Genomic DNA, 26,887 nt, shown 5'->3' with positions numbered 1-26,887 from the left:
TTTTAGTGTACGACAGAGAGAGAGAGAGAGAGAGAGAGAGAGAGAGAGTGAAAGAGAAAGAGAGAGACAGAGAGTAGATGTAGCTTGTCCCCTGCGTCCTGCATCTGAAAGAAGTCCTTTTGGCCTGTCATTCACGGTCAGCTTGTATTAGAAGCTGAATGAAACCCCTGGGAGAGAGAAATAGCAACAGAGAGACAGGGAGGAAAACTGCAGGAATGACAAAGGGGAGGAAGAAGCAGAAAAAACATTCAGAGAAAGAGAGACAAAAAGACAGCGGGAGAAGAGACGGGAGAGGTATGGGTAAGGAGGAGAAACAGAGAAAGCAGTAAAGAAAAAGAGGGAGGAGACAGAATAATGGAGAAATGGAGAAAAGGAAGGAGGGAGGAGTTAAAGGGAGAGAAAAAGAAAAAAACTGTAGAAAGATTAAGAAAGCAACAGAGAAAAAAGATTATACAAAACAATGAAGGGAAACGGATAGAAAAATAAAAATAAATAGAAAGGAATGAAAAGAAAATAGAAACAGACAAAGTATCAAGGAGATAAGAGAAAATGAGGAGGAAGAGCATAGAAACAAGGAGGATGAAGTACAAGTTGAGAAGAACTGGCATGACTGATGACAAACTAAAAACAGTAAAATTGTCAAGTTAAAGACAAAGGGCTTTAAAAAGTAGATTATAGTTCAAGCACTTTAGTAGTAGTAGCTATTTTATCTGAACTGAACTCTAAACCAAGACAGTTGAATCCCACCAAAAGAGAATGCAAAGATAAAGATACTATCATTTGGCCACTGACATTATATATCTTGCAGTTTTTGACTGATCTTAATGTTGGAAATAATGATCAGTCTTGACTCACATCATGCAATCAGTGCTGTGCAACATTTGAAGGACCACTCTTCAGATGAAATGTCAAATTAAGTTTTCTTTTGACAGGGTACTAGTATACTCTAAAAAAAGTACTTTAGAGCTTGTTGTATAATGTCCCTTGGGGGTCTGGAGGGAACTTGACAAAAATAACTCGAGTGACATTACACAAAATTTTAAATGAGAGCCTGTTAAAACCTACAAGTGTGGAGTTGGAAAGACAAGGGTGCTTACCAAGTGAGCAGGTCTAATGAAAACATGCTATGAAATTGCATTATGGAACATGTGGGATCAAGGCAAATTTATGGATAATGCTGAATCACTGGAATACTCCTTAAAATACCTGTCATGTCTGTTGGTTTGTTTCCCTGTGGTGCTCATTTGACACACTTTAAGCATTGTGCCACCTTCCTGTGGTATCTTTTACAGCTGCCATTGTATCAAAGATGCCTAATTTTTCCTAAAATTTGGAAATTTTGTGACAATGATGTCTGCTGCATGTCTTTTTGTCCTTCTTTGCTGTTAAATCCCACTGGGGACTGAGTTTTACGTAGTTTCAGGAGGTATTTACACATTCCGGAGAGGTTTCATCCCCACACCTAACATGACTTCCTGTTGGTTGCAGAGCAGTTTTAACAACTCAGTGGTGATGATGACGATGATGGTAACAGTGAGTGCTCATCTTATGTGGCTCGTAATTGTTCACTTGTAAACTGCTGAGAAGAAAGTGTGTGTCGGGTGAGTGAAAGGGGAAAGGGATAGAATGGGGGGGGCGAGTATAAAGAACAAGTTTGTAAGATGTAGGAAGAAAGAGATTTAAGTGTGAGAAGAAGGAGAATTAAAAAGGGTTATAGATAGATAGATAGATAGATAGATAGATAGATAGATAGATAGATAGAGGCAGGGATAGAGTAAACCAGAGACAGAGCGAGAGAGAGGCAGGGAGAGAGAAAGAGAGAGATGCTAGATAAAATGGAGGGGCGGGGAGGGGGCGGTCGACATGGCGTGATTGGAAAATATCAAAGACGCGCACGCGCTAATCCGACGATGGGTCTCAGTTACCGGGGGGAGGGAGGGGTCTCTAAAAAAAAAAAAAAGAGTAGTACCAGGGCGGAAGCATCTTGCGCTCGCGCGACGCGTCCCTTCCTCTCGAGCCTTTTGTGTTTGAAACTCTCATATCTCACATATCAATAATTCAGGCGCGCGCGAGAGAGAGCAGACAGAGCTCCCTCCCGCGCGCTATGAGTTCTGCTGCCTCATCACTCGTCCAGGGCCCCTCCGCACCGCGCGCAACTCCCGCTTACTTTTTCTCCAAGTGACAGAAAAGCTGCTGAGAAGTGAGAAAAGAGGAGAGGAACAGTTGAAAACTGGAAACTCGACCGCAGATAAGGGGGCAATAAACTGAGTTTCGAAATAAAAAAAAAGCAGGAGAGAAGCCAGAAAATAAACCGTGTGGTTTCCCCTCGAAGAGACTTCGTGAGGAAGAAGCAATTTGTTGTAGGCTAATTAAATCCAAGAAAAACGGAGTGGCATCTAGTTGTAGAAAAGCCCTCTTAAGGTTCACCGGGGGAACGCCGGGAAAATCTTCCTACCTTACTTTTTTTTTTAACGGGGAATTAGCCCACGGTTTAAGGTGTGAAGACGACCGAAGAAGTTCGCCTTTCTGGTCCGCTATGTTGGCGTTTTGCCTGCTAAGTGCCGTGTGGCTCGCTGCGAGCCCGACCCGCGCTCAGAACGAGACGGAACCAATCGTCCTGGAGGGGAAGTGCCTAGTTGTGTGCGACTCCAACCCGACCTCGGACCCCACGGGTACGGCTCTCGGGATCTCGGTGCGCTCGGGCAGCGCCAAGGTGGCATTTTCCGCCGTCCGGAACACCAACCATGAGCCCTCCGAGATGAGCAACCGAACCATGGTCATTTACTTCGATCGGGTAAGAGGCAAAAATATCTGTTCTACTCTACAGTAAAATTAACAATGGCCACACAAAATCAAAGAAGCAAAGTAAGTGTATAATTGTTTTCAGTCAGTTTTACATCAGTTTTACTTAAGGAGATGCTGTAGACCAGCACTCATACGAAGTTGGAAATGTCTATGTGTATTTAATGTGTGGCATATTGCCTGGCGTGGTGATTGTCAAATAGTCTATGTAGCGAGGACAACTTGTCTTTCAGTGGAGGCGTAAAATATCACATACAGAGCCTTTACAAACAGTGGGCTATAATGGGCTGTGTTTTATGCGCCACAGACCATTTAATAACCTCCCGAGATAGTTTCTCTTGGTCTCTTTTTCTGCATCTAAAACAGACTCCAAACATTGAATATAGGCTATGTGCTATGGATGCTCAACCTAGTCAAAGGGCATGTTGTGTCAGACTATTAGAAAGTCGGGGGGGAAAATCCATGGTTAAATTAGGCGATGGATATATGCCACAGAGGCTTGACGTGCGCGCAGCTGCATCTGGTGCACCTCTGGTAATGGCCTGGTGGACAGCAGGAAGCTGCTCCATTCGAGACAACTAAAGTGGAGCCGAAATGAATCTGTCTAGGTAACGATTCTTTTTAAAGGTAATACATTTCCAAAGTGCTTGGGAAAGAATATTCTGGTCGGCAAGCCTTTTGAATATTTCAACTTTTTGAGCTGACAATATGTAATATGGGAACTGACATCTCGCCAAATAATTTAGTAACGGCAGGTCGCGAGGGTGAGGTCCTACTCGCCTGCCGTTAAAGGTTAATTCTCCCTCAAACTGCCATGCAATTACACGCCATAGTTCCTCTCCATCCATAAAACCAGACATTTGGCTGCAGAAATGCATAATTGAAAGTTTCATTTGAAAGATTGATTAAGTTACCTTTAATTCCCCATAAAGTTTGGGAGTTCTGTCGGGGAAAAAGCCTAGATAAAAGCAGAGAGTTATTCCTCTACATCAGTGAATCTGAATGTGTGGTCCGGGGCCAGAGGGGCCCTTTCGAGTCCTCTATCCAAAAAATGGGTGATATATCAATTTCAATAGGCTATCTTAGAAACTATTCCGAAAAGAAAAAAATCGGTTTCATTCTCTCCTACAAAATTAATCAATTCAGTACTAAGTCAACAATGATAAAATTCGTGAGAATACATTTTGTCAGAAGGGGACCTCTAATTAACGTGCGTCTGTCTGGAGCCACATGTTACATAGAAATATTTGGGATTGACTTCAGACTAGCTCTACACTCGTTGTTTGATTGTCAGGGCGTCCATAATAATACATTCTTTATGCGCTCATGTGTTCTTGCAGTGACTTCTGAAGGCAAATACTAGTATAGACATTAGCCGAATAAAGCAATTTTATTAATTAAATTCTCTCTCTCTTTCTTTCTTTCAGGTTCTAGTAAACGTTGGGAGGAATTTTGACGAGGAGAGAAGTAATTTCATCGCGCCGCGCAAAGGGATTTACAGTTTTAACTTCCATGTAGTGAAAGTCTACAACCGCCAAACTATACAGGTAGCGCGTGTTCCTGTGTTTGTCTTTTATGTGTGTGTGTGGGTCTGTGTGTTTATGCGCGCGGGACACCACCATACGCCCCCTCGCCGTTTTTCCCTCATAAAAGTTGAATATCATCCGCTCCTGCAGTCATTTCGTAGAGGTTTGAGATGGCTTTCCCTGGAGACAATGATGAGGGCGGGCAGATGAAAGGTAGTCGCCAGCCCATCCGCCGGCCCAATCATAATTAATCGATACGTGCACAGAGGACAGAGCCAAATCAAGCGCGTGTAGTCGGCAGGAGGACCGTGTATTGTAGTGAGCCCGAGGAGGGGCACGCGGCTCCATGCAGCGATTTTACTTTCAGCACGATGGACAGCGACGTTTCCTCTGTTTCTATTCGTGAAAACAGGCAGCAGGCTAACTGAGATTTTTGGCTATTTGGAAATTTAGTAAATTTTGAAAGGAGCAAACAGAGACAGACATTTAAAATGTCTCTCTCACACAAACAAAGATACACAAACTCACATGGGTTTTATGTGGAGATAATAATGCTTTATACTTATTTGTTTCTTACACGCTCACTAGCACACACTGCCTGTGGTGTGCCCGGTCACAACTCTTCTTTCATCTTACTAAGGACTCGTTTTTACTGTCCTATTACTTAGATGCAGTCTCCATATTCTTTTTATGTGAAATCACTTGAGCAGTCTTAAGCCCATTTCCAGCAATTAACATGCACATGATGATGCTTTACGTGCCACACAGTGGTAATTACAACGTATCTCTTGCAAATTAAACTGTTGTGTAATTATACTGACATTATACTTAGCATTATGTTTTGCTACTTATACTTTATTATTGGAGTCTTGAATTAATTAGCATGGGAGCGGCAGTAATGACAGTGACTACAGGGAGGGCAATCGATTCATGAAGGGGAAAAGCTATGTCAAGCTTTGTGTTTACTCCCGGTCATCTTTGTGTGATTGAATGCAAATAGACCATGGATTTCAAACACTTGACTGATGGCACCAAGGTAATTAAGTCTCTCATAACATGCGGAACACAGTGGCAGTGATGCCAGTCACAATACCATTAGTACTGTTATTTGTGACAATTTGCTGTGTTCTCACAGTATAGCTATAACATATTGTTAGCTACAAAACAGCCAGAGAGGGATTTACAAGGAAAACAAAGAAACTGTTACTGGAGTAATTTTAATCATTGCTCGACTGGCTGACTTTTACAAGAACAGAATCTTTAGGCTAGATTACAGCATTTATGGGCAAGTCCCGTTCAGTTTAAATCCTATAAAACCTTAAACATGTTTAGATAATAACATTAGAAAACTGATTTTGGATGTTTAAAAAAAGCTTTGTTCGGTCATGTATTTGACATGAAACAGACTGGTGTAGGTTGCCCTCTCTCCTCTAAGCATCCAATCTCTGTGCTGCTCACTCTCAACCTCTTCCACTCATCCTCCCATCCATCCAGCGCATCTGCTGTGTTGAAAACTCCCACTGTTTGATTGCCTTAGAGGCAGCAACTATGGTGCATGCAGGAGATGAGAGACAGCAGGAAAAGGAGAGTGGTTGAGAATAAATGCAAAACAGTGAGAGGGACAAGAGGAAAGAAAAGAGGTGGAGAGGAATGAGAAGGCCATGGAACATAGGAAAAAGAAAGTGAAGGGAAAATGGGGAATGGAAAGAAATGGATGGCAAATGGAATACAGAAAAAGTGGGATGATTCGACAGAGGGAAAGAAGCAATAAAGGAAAAGAAGGAAATGTATAGAAGTGAAAAAGATAAGTCAGAGAAGAACAAAAAGTTGACAGGAGGGAAAGAGAAAGAGAAGGTTCAGGCAGGGGAAAGAGAGAAATAGGAAGAAAGCCAGGCATCATGCTTAACTATTCATCAGCAGATGTTGGGTAGATGTACAAAGGGAAGGGTAAACAGTTACTTCCATCTCTCATCAGTCTTTTCCTGTGCAGCGATATGTCTGCATATCTTTGACGGTGATGTGGTTGCCACTACAAACCTATCTCGCTATCTCTCTATGACCCTGTGCTTTTTGCCTAGCAATTAAATACAAGCATTGCAAATTCCATACAGTGTATTCACTGATCAATCTATCCATTATGCAACCCATCAGCTATGCCTGTGCTTCCAATAATGGATAGCTTACTTATAATATTATCTAAAGTCACAACATACATATCAAACACTTCCTTTTGTTACAGGATTCCATTTCAGGTACAACTATTTACACCTCTCACATGAGGCAATGCTGTCTATTTGAAATCCAATTGAAACAAACACATTCCATCCAGTGAACATCATGTACCTGCAGCTTGGTACAGAGAACTCCCAGATTAGAAAGTCAAACAGATGGGGCGTTGGTAGGATACTAGTATTCAACAATGTGAGGTGCACTCTGGTTAGATTGGTCATTGTTTCTTTTTCACTGCTTCTTGAAGACCGTAAGATTGTGTATTGGAAAAAATTTGAAGTATTAGACAATGGTTAATGTTCCTTCTGTTCAAGCACTGCTTGGCAGCTTTAACAAAATCAAAACATAAGCCAGCGGTCTTATTATTATTATTCAGTCTGTCAGTATTAAGTAGATGTTGGTATTGTTACCAGCTGCGACAGCGTGGCTGTTATTGTTTTCACCTCATGAGTCTATGTGTGTGTGTGTGTGTGTGTCTGTCATAATGGCAAAATGTGGTCCTGGAGACACCTACCGTTGCGGGAACTACCACAGAGGTGGTTTTTAGCACTTTGGTGTAGGTGTTTAATTCTGTCTCTCTGTGGATAGATTTTGTCACCATGATAGCATCACAGTTGTGCAAGATAAAGTCACAAAACCTTACAGGTGAGTAGTTGAGATCAAAATGAAGGCTGAGTTTAAGGATGGGTGTGGTCCGACCCGTGAGTACTGAGTACCCACGTATTAATGCAGTAATGACTACTGAGTACTCATCGGTTGGAACATCAACATGTTGACAGGTGTCACGCCTGGTGTGATCCCATCGCAAGATGGTCTCTATTTTAATAAATGGTCTTCCACAGAGCACTGGATCCAAATTTCAGAAAAGGTAATTAAGAGAAAAAACTCTTTTGGCCAGGAGATGACAAAGAAATGTTAGAGTATTGTTTATTTTGGTTTTGATTTGTGAATAGGTGATATTTACACTGAAAAACTCTTTTGAGCACCCAAGCATTCAGAAGTAGCATCCATAAAGGCCTCAGGTTAAAGCAGCTCTGTAGGCATGAAAGCTACACAAGAAGTGTATCTAAAATGCTTCATGCTGTGTGTGTATTAAGGCCTCTCTGGTGCCGTCATTTTCCCATCGAGAGAAAAAAACCTGGAGGGCACTGCTTCAAGCTGTTGATAACACACTGCCCTGATAATAAGAGATTTTATCTTTTACTTACTATTCTTTGTGTTACAAGAACTTATTTCACATTTTGACTCAGAGTAGCTACATCTGTTTGCAACAAAGCCGAATCTTTTCAACTCTTTCAGCACTAAGTCATGTTTGTACTTTGGTTTCCAAAAAACAAATTTTTATTCTCTAACTTGGGTCACTGGAGTCATCTCACATTGTAATGAAATATTTCACTCCTGAGAAATAGCAGGCATGCTCCATATTCATACCCTATGCAGTACAATTAGTGCAAATGCCATCCCTCTTAATTGTACTGTATACAATAGCAAGAAGACTCTTAATTAATACCAACATGGTTCAGTTTCATTTCAATTCACTACTATCCAAATGTGTGTTTAGCATCACTGTTGTGGTTGGTTGGATATTTTAGGCAAGTCAGAGACCATAGTCAAGATATCCACAATTGCTACTGTAGTCTGTTATTAGCTGCCTAATGAATTTCGCTTGTAAAAAGTAATCATTCTGAGGGTAGAATAAGATGTTCTAAAATATAATTACATGGAGTATAGATAACAGTTTATGTCAGATATATTTTTCACAGTATACAAATAACATACAGGCCTAGAATTAAGTGATTACACTAAGTGCATGCTACTTTTGACACACATGCACTGCAAGCATATTTTCAGTGTGTATGAAGTTTTCTTAACATTCTTAAGATTTAACATAACCTGTAATGAATGCTGTGTGACTGGTTTATAGTCTTATCAAAAAGTTCTTATGCCATATAAGCACCACTTCAATAAAGTGATGGCAAATTCTGTTTTAAGAACACATACACTTTTAAAGATTGATATGTGTATAGAAGCAATGAGATTAAACTTTGCTCAAGCCACATCCCTTCTAGACATCCCTAACTATCATCAAACAGTTTATTTAATATAGTCTGATTCCCTGTGTAGTTTTACACTACATCCAGACTTATGAGACACTGGCTAAACACAGAAACATCTCTATTTGTTTTCCAATCAAATAGGACATCTGAGAGTGAACTCTTACAACAGACCCATATAATGAGTTGATAACATGAAAGGCTAATTAGGCTTAATTACACTGCACAATTTATACTGTTTGAAAATTATGTTTCATTTTACCTCACCTGTACCTGGACATTTGGAGCAACACACATTTATGTTTGTCTTACAGACAAATTGTATGTATTAAATTGTTATTACATGTTAAGAAGAACATAGATTAAGAATATATATGGTGTGCCAAACAGATCAAAAATTGATTTTTGAAAATGTCATCCCTTTGTAATGTGTTCATTCAGTTGGTGTGTTGAACAAAGTGAGACTTCACATTTTATCTTGAACATGCCTTTTTAACAGATTAAAAAAATGTAAACCCAGACAAACTCCTTCCTACTCCAACACATTTTAGCTGTGGAAATGCGTAAATAATACATCTAGGGGCCAAACATAATTCATAGAACCCTAGTTACATACCAATCATTTTAATGTCTACACCAATAAGTAACAGCTTTTTTTTACCGGTCTCAATAAATGTGACTCTAGACTTACTGGGTCACCTTCATTGGTGGCCAAGATGGTGTTTCAACTAGTGAGGGTGATGTAAGCGGGGGGGGGTAAATTTGTCCCAAACACTATAAAAAGGATTAACACAGTGAGCTACTCAGAGTAGTAGTAAGCTCCTACCATGTATAGTAAAAGTAAGGGTGAGGATGATGGTGAGTGTGATATTACCTTTTAGTTCCAGGGTGTGGTGTAACATGAAAGATCAGATTGTTGGAGGGGTCTAGAGGACATAATTCCTGAATCTTGTCCGGAAAAAGCCAAATAATTTTCTGTTACAGTGAAAATTATAGAGTGGGACCAGGATCCAGAGAATGTAAGAAATACTTGGCTGTTTCCTTTTACTTCCAACGCACTACAGTTGTGTGTCTGATGGAAGCAAGTAGCCAAGAGTACATTGGCGTGTTGTGCCATGAAGAGAGAATGGGCAGCATGAATTGTGTAATGACCCAAAAAAAACCAAAAAAGAAAAAAAAAGAAATACACTAGTTCTGGCTCTGGCAGTGTTACTCTTACAAGGTGGAGAAGTAGGGAAATGAGAGGTTAGTCAAAGTCCCATATAAATAAACAACTTATCTTTTCCAATGTTCGCTTACCTTTGAAATGGTGGCAGTAGAAAGCAGGAAGAAAAGATGCAATAAGTTAATTTTTGTGCAACTGGCCACAGAGATAGTATATAGTTGTCAGGCCTCAAACACGGTGTGTTTTATCTGTTTGTTTGTGAGCTTGTTTCAAGAGCGGATGTAAACAAGGTAGACTGGAGTACAGGGCAGGTACCGACTGAGGTAGAGTCATTTTAAACCATGTAAGCGGGGTGGCTTTAGGCATGGTAATATCTCTCTATTGATTGGTAATATCTCAAAAAGCGAAGATATTCATAGTCTCCAGAGGATGAAGCCAACTGACTTTGGTGATCCCCTGACCTTTCCTTTAGCACCACCAGCAGGTCAAAGTTTTCACTTATCTAGTGAAATAAATCTCCTGGATGGATTAGTACAAAATTCGGTACAGATATTCATGGGTCCATATGAATCTTAAAGATTTTGAGGATCCCCTGACTCCTCCTCGAGTGCCACTATGAAGCTGATATACGTGTTTTTTTGTGAAATGTTTCAACATCTATTGGAATGATTGTCATACAATTTGGTACACACATTCATGTACCCCTCAGGGTCAATTATAATCACTTTCTGTGGTTTGTGTCTTGTAGGGCTTTAGTCCTACAAAGAAAATCTTGGTCGACTGACATCGTACCTACTCTACAACCAGTTGATTGGTCGTGGCCACAGTGCACTGAGTGGGCTCTACCTGGTAGCCATATTAGCCTTAATGAATTATAAATAAACCTGATTTCCAAAAACAGAAGTATATCAACTGGTGAGCCCTGCATAAGAACTATTTAGGAATATACACCCAAAACCTCAAGTGTTAAACAGCGTGAAAGTTGACGGTGCATCCTAACGCAGAAAAGTTAGCGTAGTGTTTTTACATGCTATGTTGGTTGTTGACCTCTGATACGCAAACTGCTGTTTGCCAGGATGGTTAACATGGTAAACATCATACCTGCTAAACATCAAATCTTAGTCTTGTTTCCTTACAATTCCTTGTATTTTAGCCCAGTATTTGATATTTAAGTTTTAAATTTATAAATCTATTACCATCCTTATATAAGTTTGTAAATAACATTGAATTTTAGGAGCACCCTGACAGGTGAATGGTTACAGTGCATGCCATATAACTGCAACAAATGTGATTGCAGCCTAAGACCTGTGTCGCTTGTCATACCCCTCCCTCTTTCCTTTTTTCATGTTTGCCCCACTACCGACTATCCAGTAAAAGGTGAAAAAGTCACCTAAAGGTAAATAGGTAAATAATGTGATAATTATCTAATGGAGAAGCTTTCCTGTCTCTTTGTACGTTGTTTATGGTGTTATGGTTCACTGATAACACGGATAAAGTCTCTCATCTTCTGGTTTTTACAGTTTATGTCATCATCGGCACAGACACACACACACACACACACAAACACACACACACACACACACACACACACACACACACACACACACACACACACACACACACACACACACACACACACACAAACACAAGAACACACAGTCTTCAAGCCAGATGCTTGGTTTAATTTTTATCCAATCAACCTGTGCTCAGTCTCCTTCAGTTTGGCAGAACATTATAGAAAGTTATAGAAAGTTATGTATGAGAGAGGAGCCAGGAAGTGCGAGAGAAAGTATTCTTTAAACAATCATTGTCTTTAAATTGAACAAGATTATTTCAAAGACTCAACACAAGGGGGTCATTAGACATATCTTGCTAACTGCTCTTTGGACCTAAAGCAATGTTTTAATTTTCTCCATAGTCTCAGATCCATAATTACATATTACCTGTTTGCCACATTCTGGTTGTCTATTAGCAGGACATCTGAGAAAGGTTTTTGTTGATTTGTAGTATTTCTTGTACATGGACTTTAGCTGTTCAGCCTGCCCAAGTATATTAATGACTGACAAAGTACTGAGCTTTTTGACAATGGCAGACATCCAGACATCCATAGTTTGACCTCATCCAGTTTACCCAGAATTGCCAAACCTCTTCACAGAAGAGTACATGCATACATCATCGTCAGCTCTTGTTAATTCGGCTGCAATGTACTATAACTGCAATCCATTTACCATTTGTCTATATGGTCAGAGTAGCTGCTTCTGATAAAGTAGCTACTTTGACCATATAGCAGCTGTTTTTATTTTTTACTGAAGAGACAATTATAGGCAAACAATACAATTGTCAGTGTTAAAGTAACCACAACAACAACAAACTCAATGACGGGACTGATAACACTCCATTTCTAAACTGAGAAATCAGTGTATCAAACCTGAAAAAATGGCTACGCACTTCCAGTCAACTGCCAAAATAAAAGCAACATTTGCATTAATGGCTACATTCAGCAAGGTACAAATAATTTGCAAAATGTATGTCAAAACGTACAAACATGAGTATACATAACTCCGGTTTGGTGCCTGTTTTTTTAACCACCTGCAAACTATTTAAGTCACAGTTTTTCAGTTAGAAGTCCTGAAGTGCAGTTTGTCTGTGTGTGTGTTCGCATGGTGTGAAACTCGCATGGCAGGCTGTGTTAACACTGGTGAGGGAAGAGGGCAATTTTGATTATCAGCTGCAGCTGGGCCAGAGGCCTCAAGATGAAGGGTTGAATTAAGTTTTGTCAGAGCATTTTAGTATGACTGACTGTTTTGTCTGAGGTTTTATTCAAAGTCAATATTTTTCACAATATTATTTTATATATACTTATTTTATTGTTTAATTGATTAATTTTATTCTCATCCTTGAACATTTGTAAAAGAGCAATTTGAAGCGCTGTCTTTATAATTTCTCCTGTCTTCCTGTGTATCTCATGGTAAGAGTACAGGGCCGGCTTTCTTGGGCTATAATCAGGTGCAAATAATTTATTCATGTTTTAAGTAATTCAGTGGCGATGTAATTAATTTCCTCTAATTTTTTTGGAATGCACAATGTAAATGCTATAAAGAATCATAGGTGTTGTTGAAATACAACTGAATTATCTTAATTAACGTTCATCGTTTGGTGCAGTTTGACATTTGGCAGCAGATTCAGAGTTGCATGGTTTGCCTCTCACTAGGAAGAAACATGATGGGTGAAGGCTTTGCTCAGTGGTTTCTTAAAATTAATGATGTTGTTCCCCGAGGCAATATTGATGATGGCTGGTGAGGATTTGCTGACATTTGTAAGATCTGATGTGGTCTATAATGTAAATAGTTAAGTAAAGCCCTAACCTTTGGCTCTGGTTGCCTTCATCTCTTAGCATTGTTTCTGCTTCCTTTTTTAACTACTCAGAGACTGCTTCCCTTGCTGTGTGTATACAGGAACAGAGTGGATCTTGTGTCTAACTTTAGATGCAATCTTTTCAAATCTTTGCTTCATACAAGATTTGCCATTTCCACATGTCAGATTTACAGCAAAGGTACATTTTCTCCTGCACACATCACCGATTTGCTTCACATTAGAAAATACCCCTTTATTATTATTAAACTCAGTCAGTCGGAAATAGGCCTAAACAATTAAACCCTGTGACCATGGTGCTATGTGCTTAAAAGGTGGGTAATTCCTTCTGTGCCTGATTTCCACCATTTTCAAAATGAACTGAATTTTCTGAATTTTCATTCCGAATTTTAGGAGATTCCTTGCCAACCAACAAACAAAACAGATGTAATCAGGTAAAAATTGAGAATAATGCCAGTCACACTGTACTGGGTGTGTATAAGAGGCTGCAGTAATAGAGGATGCACTGATAGAGGCTAGGCTCATTGAAAGACTGAGAAAGACTGTCTTTTGTTTGCAGTAGCACTCTCTACAACGGGATAAGAGTAATATAATCTGTTGCAGGGTAACATAATCTTTTGTGTAGCACCTGCCATATGCCAACACTTATCTGGAATGAAGTAGGTTTGGGGAACAATGACTTTCACTGTACAGAATGTAAATGAATTGTGTATCTAGACTAGAGTTGACTTGACATTAACTTACTATCACTTATTGTATGTATTACTAATGTTGTTGCTGCAATGATAATTTACAAATCTCCGTTATATGTAGATTGTAGAGTTTGCTTTCAACAGACAGCCAAACTGCACACAAACCTCCTATTAATATATTTAGGATATTCAGGCATTATAACATGTTAACTCCATCTTCCATTTATGCAAAAATTTCAACTCAACTTGGAAAACTGCTTGTTAAAAATGATTGGCCTACTGAGAGTTGCAGGCTGGTAGTTGTGTTTCTAGATTGAATTTCTAGAAGGCACCTATGGTAGGTTTCCACAATATCTGCTCAAAAGGACAATCAACAAAGAACAGAAAATCCAGCAATAAAAAAGCTGATTGAAACCACAAAATAAGCACAATGACTTGACCTAAGTAAAGTCTCCTGGTCAGCACAGATGTTCCAGATTCTAATAAGGTGAGAGCTTCAGCAGCAGGAAAAGCTTTTTTTCAAAATGCAAAGCATGTTACCAGAAACTATGAGATTCCACCTCAAAACTGTGGACATTAGTCAACTATTTGTGGATAATATAATTTAAGCCAGCAGGAATCCCACTGTTTTTGTTATGTTCATTTGTTTCAATAAACTAATGCTGATGTGTAAAGATGATCTTAATACAATTAACTCAACATTTATTGTATATTTTCCCTCAATACATATGTTGAAATCTTAAGGTTTGTGTAGCCTTTATTGTGAAACAACAATGGGAAGTGGTGACAGTGCTAGTCAGGGTAGCTAACATTGTGAAATCAACGGTTTGCACTGTTATAAGGTAATTATTCAAACTTTCTAGAGGTTTATAATCTGCACAAACATAGTGAGTTTGTACTCTTGTAAGATGACATGGTGGGTTTCTCTGTACGTTAGAGCTAGACTTCTTGTCTAAATCCAATCTTTCCTGTCTTACACACCCTGACGCCATTCTTTGTTTTCTCAGGAAAACTTCTTTTCCTGTTACAGGTTTGCTTTAGTACTGTGTACCCATTCCCTGGATTAACTTTGCTACAAACCTAAGAAAATTTCCACTGTAGGAAACTTGGCCATTTTAAAGACGGGGATGTCACATACCTGACAGACATGTAATTATGTATGTATCCATCACTAAGACTATATCTCTGTCTGTGGAGAGAGAAAAAATAGTATGAGAGAGAGGAAAAAGGGAAAAAATGGTGACAAGCAAAGGAAAAGATATAGAGATGCATGAAAATGGGAAACCATGAAAAAGAAAAAAGAAGTCGACAGAGAAAGAGACATAAAGAAAAAGAACTAGGCGAAAAAAAACCCAGAAGAGTATCATTGCCATGTCAAGACAGTCAGCTTGCCTAGAATTGATGATGCAATAACAGGATGTCATCATGTCGTTTGCATTAAGTGCTGCACTGAGTTGTCCAACAGTGTCTATCTACATATCGAAAACCAGATTTTTTTTAATCTCCCTCCTTCCCTCTCTTTCCCCAGACTTTTTTCTGTGTCTCTTTTTCTGTCTTCATGTATCCCCTTTCTGCCTCCCCATTCTCTTTCTCTATGTAATTCTGTCTCTCTTTTACTCAGCCAGTTAATTGGTGCTTGTGCATTAATGAATGCAGATCGATGGAGGCCTGACACGATACGCAGCCCTATTATATTGCTTTTATAATTATGGCTGGTAATTGTAAGGTTGTACTTGATAGCGTGTGTGTTGGCGTGGGTGGGTGTTTGTGTTGGGCTTGTTTTACTACATTCATGGGGTCAGAAAACCAGGAGCCCACAATACTTGTTTAAATGGCTGTCCGAGGGTTAAGATTTGGTTTTAAAGTTAGGGTTAGGTTAAGATTTGGGGTTTGGTATTCAGTTGTAATTGTTAAGGTTAGGGTAAGGGGCTAGGGAATGCATTATGTCCATGACTGGTCCCCACGAATATAGTGAAATAAAGACCTGTGTGTGTGAAGCTCAGTCTCACTCTTCCAAAGCCACTGTCACAGCTTTATTAGAGCTATACATCACTAGCATGCACCACACACTGACCCAGTGTGGCTGTGTGTGTGCGTCAAAGGAAGAGAGACGGAGGGAGACAGATAGTAGATAAGTAGGAAAGAAAGTAAGAAAAAGACAGAAAGGGAGATTTGAGTCCCTTTCAGATTTGCTCTTTTTTCTGTAAATGCTCTGCCAATCTTACATGTTGACGTCATGTTTGAAAATAATGTAATTTTTCTTTAAAAGTAATTTTGGCAATTTTCTGCAATGGATAAAGGCTGTCTCGTTTTCTGTAGAAAAAACACATAAGTTTGCAATCTAATCAGGAGGTGAAAACTACGAATGTCGTGATCACAGCAATCATTCTGAAGCAGATTTGACTCTAAAGAATGACTTGTGAGCTACTCTACTTTCATGAAAAAAATACTGTAATTTGTTGGAATGCCCATGTTAAAAAAAAAGCTCCAAAACCTGCACCAAATTAGTGCAATAGCAGAAACAACCTTTTGTCTTTTATATTATACATTAAATCCGGATTTGGCTCTCACATGCCAAAAGCCAAATATCACACAAACATTTTGGCTTTTTCTGCTAACAGTCCCATCATGTTTTAACAGAGTCAACATGGCATTCCTCCACAACGGACACCTTTGTGTGAAAGCCAAAAAGCCATTATATTAACTCATAGATGAGCCTGGCAGCATTTATTACAGATCAGATATCTGAAGGGGGCTTACGTAAGCAAGAAAACAAAGAAATGTTTAATAATTGAGTGAAAGAATATGGGATTGTGTGTGTGTGTGAGTGTCTGTGTGTGCGTGTGTCTGTGATGGGTGTATGGAGGGAAAAAATATGTGGGTTTGAGGAAAGAGAGGAGGGTTTGTGAGTGTGAGTTCTACATGAGTGACTTGACTGTGGTTGGGTAGGTGAGAGGGTGGATTTTGTCTGCATGATTTGTGTGTGTGCTTGTGTGTGTATCTCAGAGTATCAGAGTGATGTAGTGACGCTGGCTTTTTTGTTTGCCATCTCTGTCTGTTTTAAACATTACATGCCATTTCTGTCTTCCTTTCTCTCCCTCCCTCTCTCCCCTCCTTATCGCTTTTCTTTTATTCTCCTTTATTCTATCTATCTATTTAGTTTTCTTTCTGTTTTCTCTGTCTCCCATTTGTGTCTATTTCATATTATGTTCTGGAGGTTAATAAGGCTTATTTGAAGTCTTTTGTTGCTCATCTCCACATATAATGTTCTTTTTAGCCTAAGTGTCCGTCATCTGTATTGTAAGAATATTTAGCTCAGCTTGACATTTTGGGTGAGGGACGAAGTACTTGATGTTTTTAGGCTGGCCTCTTTTAAGTCTTTGTGCTTGAGTTGTAGAAAGAAAGAGATGAATGTCAGAAAAAGGAAGTAAGTTTGTGCGTTTACATGTGAAACTATGCTTTACCTAAGAGTAATAATGATTAAATTACAGTCAGTTTAGAATTGAGCGTCACTAAAGATTTTAAAGAAATTAGTAAGATCATGAAGAGCTTGAAATTATTTTCTCCATACACCCACGCTCCATCTCTATCACACTTGCTACATTGTCCCTGAAAAGCCTCCATAAAAGGTGTGTGTCACTTGTTTTAATTGTGTACTTGGCTCCTTCCCTCATCACCTCCCAAGTATAATCTGGAGCAATGTGAGTTATTGATGATGAGTTCCAAATTTCATGTTTCTGATGATTTTTGCTCCTCTTCCTTCAGTGATTGAAGGCTCTTTATGATATATATATAGGTGATTATATATATATATATATATATATATGTATATATATACACACACAGAAGAAGAAAAAGGAAGAGGGGAAGAAAAGGGGATATGAGAATTAACGTGTCAAGATGTCAATGATGTGCAGGACTTTAAATAATATATATATATATATATATATATATATATATATATACATATATATATATATATATTCTGCGTAAAGTCCTACACACCATCTTGACATGTTAATTTTTCAGAAAAGCAGCAGTTTTATCAGATTTGCTCCCCAAAATGGCACATTTGGGATACTGTACCTTAAATACTTCTGCCAGTATCTTGCAAAAACAAAAGTCTCTCATCTCATACCGAGTGATGCCTCCTTCGCCTCATGTTAGTCTCAAAAGGCAACTGTATATACAATAAGTGCTGAATATATGACAAAACATTTTGTGTCAGCAGTGATTCTACAACTAGATTGCGGTAACACAGCAGTTACTTATACAATAATTGAAATTAAATTTGCATATTGGCTCACATGTATTACCCCGAGTGTAGTGTGTGGTTGTCTGTGCATGACAACAAATATTTTTGTCTGCTCATACTTCATTTTAAACTAATTGTGCTAGCAAATGATTCCCAATTATCAGGTGTGTTATATATTAAATTTGGGCAATGCTGAAAGTACTAATAGGCATGATGGTACTGAAGAATGCACCACTGGTGCACCAATAAGACATTATATACATATATGTTAAATATGTAGGTATTTGATTACATGTAAAGCATACTGCACAACGTCTTTTATTAAATTTGCTGTGGCCTTATCGAACAAAATATTCAGCATTGTGAAATGTAAATTTTGCCATGACCTGATCATTAAAAAAAATAGTTTAAGAAAAGTCTGAGTGTTTTCATCACAGGCTGGCTGTTCAGAGCAACACACACACACACACACACACACACACACACACACACACACACACACACACACACACACACACACACACACACACACACACACACACGTATATATACAGCTTGAGTCACTATGTTCAGTTTGCTATTGAGAGGAGTGCCAGGCCAAGAGAGCTCTTGACTCTGACAGGCTCTTCATCTCCTGCCCACACACACACATACACACATACTTTCCACACAAACACTCACTCTCTCCTGACCATCAGGTAAAATTAGTTGGATAAGTATATAATTATGAGATGTTTATGACTGTGTTCTGTCTCTTAGCAAAAGTTTAACAATTACTTGCTTCCATGGTGTACAGAAATATTTTGAAATATTTAGAGCTCAGTTGTGAATTTCTGTATTAACTGAACTGTTCACTGAAATGATAAACCCTGCATGTTGTGTGGATATTGTAAATGAGTTAAGTATGATAAATGACACAACATGTCCCACAGGCCTTGATGATAAATTGCCTTCTAAGTAATAGTGGAAGGATTAAAGGTGGTGGACACAATATAGCAAACATTCATCCAATCGGTACAAATTCATCCCTCCATCCATGCATACATTTTCCATACATTACAATATCCTGGGCAGCAATAGACCGGTGCCTGTCCCAGCAATTCAAAACCATATAGTTTGTTAGAATTTTCATTGAACACTCCCTTATGTATAGAGTCTGATGGGAAATGAGATACTTTTAACATTTTAGCTGCCTCTGCGTATTATTTTAAAGGCATAACATATTTGCCAGATCAGAGATCCCGCATAAATAGTTTCTGCTTTTTGACATTCTTTAACCATCTTATACCTTTATCACATTTAAAAAGGACTTAGAATATGAACCTCAATTTACAAAGCAGGATGACATAACTGATTCACAAATGGTTTGCAATGGTTTCTCCTTCCTCATGCTCAGTCAGTCACCATGTAGTCACAGTCTTACATCGTACAACCACCTCTAGAAATGTATTAGAACACAAACTCTGTGTTGTGTATCTTCTCTTATCAAGATACAGTGGTTGTACTCATAGGAATTTCACAGGTTTTATAAAGTGTGATCCTGCATAAACAGACGTTTCTCCAAAATTCATTTCAGTTTTTTTTAGTGCGGCATCGGTACTGGGGGTAGCATAAAACCATTTTTTGAAGCATAAGGGGGGGAAACAAAGACAGGGAGCACTGCATTTCTGCTGTTGCTCAAAAGAGAAGTGATGGAAGCCGCTGTCTGGTGTGTATGTTAACTGGCCTGGGAAGGGAGGGGGACACATCACTGACAGCTACTTCTCTTTGTAAAAAGAAGATGTTATTCCCCATTGAAACATCTGTTGAGTCAGACACAGTGTGGGTTTGTTGTATCTCTCTGTGTGTAAATTTCTCTCTATGTCTTTGTTAAATCTTCTTTTTTTAAATATGAAGATCTGAATCTACATGAAAGCATCATAATGATATTGAGAATTCTAGGTGTGTTTCGTACCAAATGTCCCTACATTTCCCTGCTTGTGTGGATGACTGTCTGTCTGTCAGCCTTATGTCTCTTTTTCCCCCTTTTCATTCTGTAAACTGTCTGTCCTCTTCCACCTTATCCAGGTGAGCTTGATGCACAATGGCTGGCCCGTGATTTCAGCGTTTGCAGGAGACCAGGATGTGACGCGTGAGGCGGCCAGCAATGGTGTTCTGATCCAGATGGAGAAGGGAGACCGGGCTTACCTCAAACTGGAGAGAGGAAACCTAATGGGAGGATGGAAATACTCCACCTTCTCCGGCTTCCTGGTGTTCCCCATGTAGAGGAAAATGGAGAGGAAGAGGAGGAGTAGGGGGTGGAAATGAAGGAGGAGGAAGTGGTGGAAGATGGAAAGTACGATGAAGGTGGGGAAAAGGCAGATGCAGGAAGAAGAGGTGCTTGGGAAAGAGAAAAGGACGTGAATAAGATGGTGGAAAAGGAAGAGAATATGAAAAAAGAAGAGGGGATGTGACAACAGACTTCTGTTTGGGACGCTGCAGAGGGTGGAGGGAAGAGGAAGGATGAGAGATGTTAGAGAGATGTAAGAGCATGACATAGAACGATGAAATTAGGGTAAAATGAGACAAGGATTATGGAGCCAGTACATGAGAGTGTATGGCCAGCTTCTTTACTTCCCTTCCTCCTTTCATGCATCCTTTCATTCATCCTTTTCCTCTGTTTTCTCTGTGGCTTGACTGCAGCTTTGGACACCCAAAACTTTTTTTATTCTATGCTGAAAGACGCAATTGATCATTTATATGTTCCAGAGTGTTCTAAAGCCAGAGTGTAACCCCCACCCCTCGTCCACATTCATCATTCAATCATTAATTCATCGATCTCCATCAACATAAGCTTTGAAGAATGTTTCTCCAAGAACTGCTCCCATCATGTCCCATTCACTGTGGCCATATTTGTAGTCTTTTTTCTTATGCTTGACATAAATTGCCCCGATTTTGGATCAGCCTCTACCCCATAGCCAAACTAGAATTTTTATAGGGGAATCACTAAACTCTGATCACAAAATCAGGGGCTGAGGACACATTTACCTCCCCTGTAAGTTGTCTTTTATAGTTATAATAATTACTGGCTTTTTCAGATACCTAGACAGTTTGTTCTTGAAATACACATCTGTTTCTCCCCTCCTATCCATTTTTCCTAGTCTCTGTTACCTAAGTCTTGCACATAGCCCTGCTCTTTCCTTCTGCATCCTTGTAAGTCTTCTCCTATTCTTTGTCTTCAAATTGAATGTTTTGATTTTTTACAACAGCTAGCGGTAATAATAAACATTTGCTTTCCAGCTGTGAGCATCAAACCAGTCTCTAAATCTAAGAAAAGCCAACTATGGTGTCCAGGAGTGACTCACATTAACAAAGCTGGACACTTATTATAAAAATGAAAAGCTAAAACAAGAGCTGCCACATTTTCAGTTGTTAATGGAAAACTAAAACCAATATATAAAATCAAATTGCATGTGCAAATAATACAGAAAATATAAATCAAGTAATGTACTGTTAAAATGTCTCCCAGAAATGACGTTTTTATACTAGTAATCTGCAACAGCAAATGTGTTTTGAAAGAAAGGTAATGCTTCACAGAATTTTATCAACATAATGAGGAAACATTAATCAACACATTTGCCAACTCACAAAATGTTGATAATGAACACATCCCTAACATGGCTGGATTAACCTCCTGCAGGGTGATATGCGAATATTTGCTCATTTTCCCTGCTTTTCTTTGATAGTAAATGCAACATCTCTGGGGTTTTGACTATTGACCAGACAAACAAGACATTTAAATATCTACTACTACTTTGTCTTAAATTTTCTGCTTTAAATACTTGTCACAGAAAGAAATGGAAACCATTTAATGAAACACAACTCTACAAAAAATGAGAAAAATGTAAATTAAACAATTATGACCCTAAAACTAGATTTTGACATAGGTACCCTCTACAAAGACCATTGCCACGAGATGGAGGATGGAGTACCCCTCTATGTTGATATTCTACTTGGTGCAAATTTCTAACAAATTTGTGATTAATCAAATGATACTGAGCCAAATGATATGGAGTAAACCTGTGGCTTTTGGGGCCCTTGGGGCTCTGGGGCCACAGAACAGTTGCCAGCTTTGCCCAGTTGGTAATCCAGCCTTGATCCCTACAATATCTAATTGCAATATCCATAATTTAAGCATGATTGAACTCTTTAATAGTTATTTTTAAGCACTCATGGCACTTGGTTTAGGTTAGGAAAATATCATGGTCTTGGTTAAATACTGGAACAGTCAAAAGGACGAGACACAATGTGCTTATTTTATTAACATTTAACCAAAACCACAACTCTAACATTAACCAAAGTGTTTTTTTCTGGCCCAAATTGATTCAAACAGAATGCAAACCCCCAGTGTCTAGAATCATGGCTTTGTAGGTCCACCATCCACCCAGGCCTCTACCCCATCACTTGTGTGTGGTACATAAATGTGACACATATTCCAGGCAGCGATTATGTTCTGTACAAAGTATATACATGGAATTGGGAAAACAACTAAGTAGTACATAAATGTGAAGAATTCTATCTGGAAATTAGAAATTTAAAATCTGTTAGTTAGCAAAATCTTTAAAAAAGCACTATAGAAAAGTTAAATGAAAAAGGCAATTCTACATATTCACTGTGCTGAAAATGTGGAACTATGAAGTATACAGTACAGTTTGTAACAACAGGAATTTCAGATAGACAGTTAAATGTAGATTTAATAAAAACCTTATCCAGTCTCCAGTCATGTAGTCAATACTGTACCATGACTCTCTTGTGACTACATCTAATGAAACTAATATTGGTATTGATACAAGTCACACAGTTACACAGAGAGTATTACAATACTTTGCTACTTCAGTGTTTTCATCTTCTCTCTGGAAGCCAAACAAACATTTGAATCAACCACCATTCTGTCCAACCATCTCTCCTTCACAACCTCATCTCACCTACCTATGTCTGTCTTCCATCACTGCTGCTGTTTTTCAGATTTATGCCCCTCCCTCTCTCAGACCCCCTTCTCTCTTCGACTATGCTGTTTTCCCACAAGTGCAGATTTCTCTCTCTTGCTTTTTGTATACCTCTGTTACCCTTCACTCACCTCTCTGTTCCTTTCCTCAACGCCCCGTCTCCCTTTCCTACCTCGTGTCTGTACTTTATCTTGCTGCTGTACTCATTTGCCTCCCAGCATGGATCCTTCCTTGCTTTTCTTCAATGTTGGACTTTGGACACTGAAACCAACTGACAACCACAAACTCTATTATATATACATAAATTTACACAGTATATGGATATATAAATATATCAAAAACTAAGCCACTGTTTCTATTCTACTGGTATTATAATGATAATAATGATAATACTAATACTGAAAACTGAATCTGGTTGATGACTATAGTATCTGTATTTCCGTACTTCAGTGTTATATAAAAGAAAAAATATTCTAAGAGAAACTTACTAGTGATTGTGTGGAAATCTGAGGCTGCCGTTCTGCTCTTCTGATTAAAAACATGCTTCTTGTTTTTGTTTTGGGTCAAACCAAGTTGTGGCTAAAAAGCTGAAACTACTACTTATATAAAAAACCTACTGCTAAAAAGGAATTTTATTTATTATTATTATAATATTATTATTATTATTATTATCTTGACTGTAAATTACATGTGAATATTTAGACTATGATGATATTCTTTGATTTATCAATCAATCAAATCAATTTATCTACTGTTTTCTTATTCATTTGCTCTGATGAAATCAATAAAATTTAAATGGGACTTTTATTTTTCTTAAACCTACTTTAAGCATGGCCTGGCAGTTTATTTTGTTGCAGCTGGCATAACTTCTGAAAGCAACCAGAGATATACATAGCCCCAAAAGTGTGTAATGATGGGCGTGTTCACTGTATGTGCCTGCGTGTGTGTGTCTTGTTACTGTCTCCTCCTTTCTCTACATCGCTTTTTCTTTTCACTCAGTCACTTCCACACTGTGTCTTCTGTCCCTCTTCACTTCCCTCCTTCTTTCTTTATGTCTTCTTTCCATCTTTGCCTTTATAAATCCAATTGATTTGTGTTAATTGTTTCTCTGCTTCCTCTGTCATTCTTTCTCTTCCTCCTGGTCCCTCTTAACTCACCCCCCCACCCCCCCACCCCAACATCCCCAAACACACACACACACACACACACACACACACACACACACACACCACACCACACCACCACCCGTCTCTCCACTACGTTGGTTTTTAAGGTTTTGTGGTTTGTTTCTCTCCAGACTGTAATGAGCTCCAGGGGGAAAATTAGTGCTTGAATAACAAGCAAACATCAACACCATCTCCTCTCTTCCTCCAGATCCCTGATCCCTCCTTCCTCCTGCTCTTCTTCTTTTCCCTCTTCATATGACTTCAGTTCTTCTCTTTGTCTTGCTTTCCCGTTACTTCATTCTCCTTCCTGTCATTTCCTCCTCACTCTGTTCTGTCTCTGTTGGTAACCCATCTCAGTGGTTTTACCTTTCTCCTCCATTCCTTTTTTGTCAAAGCTCTCCTCTTTCTTTGTCAGGTTTTTTTTTTTTGTACTGTCTCCCTTTTAATTGCCAAATACTCTGCTGGCACAAATCACATATGTAAGACATTTCTACTCTAACTTACATTGGAAAAACTGGAGTCACTCACTATCCAGGGGTAGAGATTTCTCTCTGTCTCTTTCTTTGTGTTGCTGTCACTTTTTGTTTCATAGATATCCAGTTAAACGGTTACTAAAGTTATTCCACTCTTTCCAGCCAATCAAAATCCAAAATTTTCAGAGACCGTGTTATGAATCTGGTTACTCACGTGGTGATTGTAATGCCTTTCATAGTAGAGTACATGATATCCGCCCAATAATGGCTGGATGTGGGGCATCAGGAACAAAAATTATTGTTAGGCTTTACAGTTGCTTGTTTTCAGCCCAAGTATTGTGTCATAGTGAAAGAAAACCCACACAGCATCTAGGAGTCTCACGACATCCGGACAAAAAGACTAACCTTTGACATCTTCCACAAAATGTTCTGCGACACTGGCCCACAGGAGCTCAGAGTGCTCCTCTTCACACAAGTAACACCATGATTACCGTGGTGAAGTGAAATAGAAATTATATGCAATTTCATTTCAGTGAACTTGTAACCATTTGACTATCGACTTCTGGTCACAATCATTACACTAAATCAATCACACCTGTGCATGCAACCTCACACAGTTCATGCCGCACACCCAAAGAGTCACTCTGTTTCTACTGACTGGGATCCAAACACAGATCCTACCTCCATACCTGACTGACTATTAATGGTTCCAGGTTCACTGTCAATCATAATGACGTGATTACATACGTAAACATTCTTTGTTGGTGCTGTCAAGTGGAAGAGTGAAGATGGTCCCTTGAACCCTTAACTCATCATCTACGTAACTCAAGCTGTGAAAGAATGGAAAGCTGTGATTGCCGTCTTTCAGTTAGATTTGATTCTCACTGATATACCATTAATTAAAAATGTGCCTTATGCATTATATCTACCCTGTTTTATTTACAGAGTTTCTTATTTTCACATAGTTTGTATCCAAAAAAAGGTGCTGCATAAATAAGTGGCTGGTGCTGTTTTTTTAAAATCGGGCTCTTACTTTCTCACTAACATTAGTTGTTGGTATTTTAATTATAGAATTGGCGTTAAGAATTTACTAGAATGTGTCTTTATGTGTGGTAGTGGTGACATTTATGCACAACAGCCAGAATATAGCTGTATGTGTGTATGATGGAATGTGTGTGTATGAGAGGGAGTGAATGTGTGTGTTCTGTGTATGTGTGTTCATTTCCCTCGCAGCAGTGGCCAGCAGTAATTTGATTGTGGCAGAGTGAGGGAGACATAACTGTCTGCAGCAGGTCACCACATAACAAACAAAGTGTGTGCGTTTGTGTGTGAGGTATTTGTACTCTCCCGTGTCCTCTGCCCCAGTGTCTGCTCTGCTATACTTCTTTCCTCCTCCTCATCTCATATATTCTCCTCTACTCCACTCTCCTCTCAATGTCAAGAGAAAGCTGACAGTTGGGTCTGAGGCAGCATTATATTTTCTGCTCTATGGAAATGTGCACACACTCACTAACACAGTCACAGTTCCTGCTGCAATACACACTTTTTTCCCCCTTGCCCTCTCACTCCGGCCAGATGGGCATGAAGGCACATAGACATTCAACAAGAAACATCAACAGAGACCATATCAGACTGACATCTAGATAAGAAAAAACAACAGACCAGCATTTTTTTTGTCTGAAGGACAGATAACCTTTGACATCTACCCATACTCACCCATTCCTCAGGTCACACACCCCCACTCAAATACAGTCACATCCTAGCTTGCTCTTTGCCATTTACAGATCATCTGACACCAACTCCCTACGGCCCTCGCCTTCATCTCAGCCTTCGTCACTCAAACAACACAAACAAACAGAGAGATAAAAACATACAAATTCTTCTTTGTTAGGTCTGCGAGTCAGAATGGAAACCTTGCAAACTATGAAAATCCTAATGTTAAAAAGTAAATATGGCAAAGTATTCAAAATACAAAACAGTGCATGTGAGGCAAGAGGTCTGTTTCACATCAGGAAGGCAAAGTGAAAACTGTAACATTAAAAAAGGAAAGGTCTGATCAACAAGGTAGTCCAGCATTGGATTTTTATATTCTAGCATTTCAAAGAAAAATTATATATGCTTGGCTAATTACATATGTTTTTCTATTGGATGCCTATATTATTTTCACT

The 26,887-nt window shown here is 39.0% G+C and overlaps 1 protein-coding gene across 1 annotated transcript; it reads left to right on the top strand.

Annotated features, from left to right (window-relative positions):
* The first annotated feature begins 2,150 nt into the window (after window positions 1-2,150).
* cbln1 (cerebellin 1 precursor) lies at window positions 2,151-21,395 on the top strand. Its single transcript, XM_040133222.1, has 3 exons — window positions 2,151-2,794; window positions 4,230-4,349; window positions 20,163-21,395. The coding sequence occupies exons 1-3, from the start codon at window positions 2,537-2,539 to the stop codon at window positions 20,358-20,360; spliced, it is 576 nt and encodes a 191-aa protein (XP_039989156.1). The 5' UTR covers window positions 2,151-2,536; the 3' UTR covers window positions 20,361-21,395.
* Window positions 21,396-26,887: the final 5,492 nt, after the last annotated feature.

Source organism: Xiphias gladius, chromosome 8 (genome assembly GCF_016859285.1).
Source record: "Xiphias gladius isolate SHS-SW01 ecotype Sanya breed wild chromosome 8, ASM1685928v1, whole genome shotgun sequence".
In the NCBI taxonomy this organism is placed as follows: Eukaryota; Metazoa; Chordata; class Actinopteri; order Istiophoriformes; family Xiphiidae; genus Xiphias; species Xiphias gladius.
Note: the sequence above shows the minus strand (reverse complement) of the source record. Positions and strands in the feature narration are given on the sequence as shown.

Excerpts from the sequence above, each read along its gene's own strand:
- cbln1 (XM_040133222.1), top strand. The coding sequence starts at position 2,537 with ATGTTGGCGTTTTGCCTGCTAAGTGCCGTGTGGCTCGCTGCGAGCCCG. Across the intron at positions 2,795-4,229 it reads TGGTCATTTACTTCGATCGG|GTTCTAGTAAACGTTGGGAG; the intron begins GTAAGAGGCAAA and ends TCTTTCTTTCAG. Across the intron at positions 4,350-20,162 it reads ACAACCGCCAAACTATACAG|GTGAGCTTGATGCACAATGG; the intron begins GTAGCGCGTGTT and ends CACCTTATCCAG.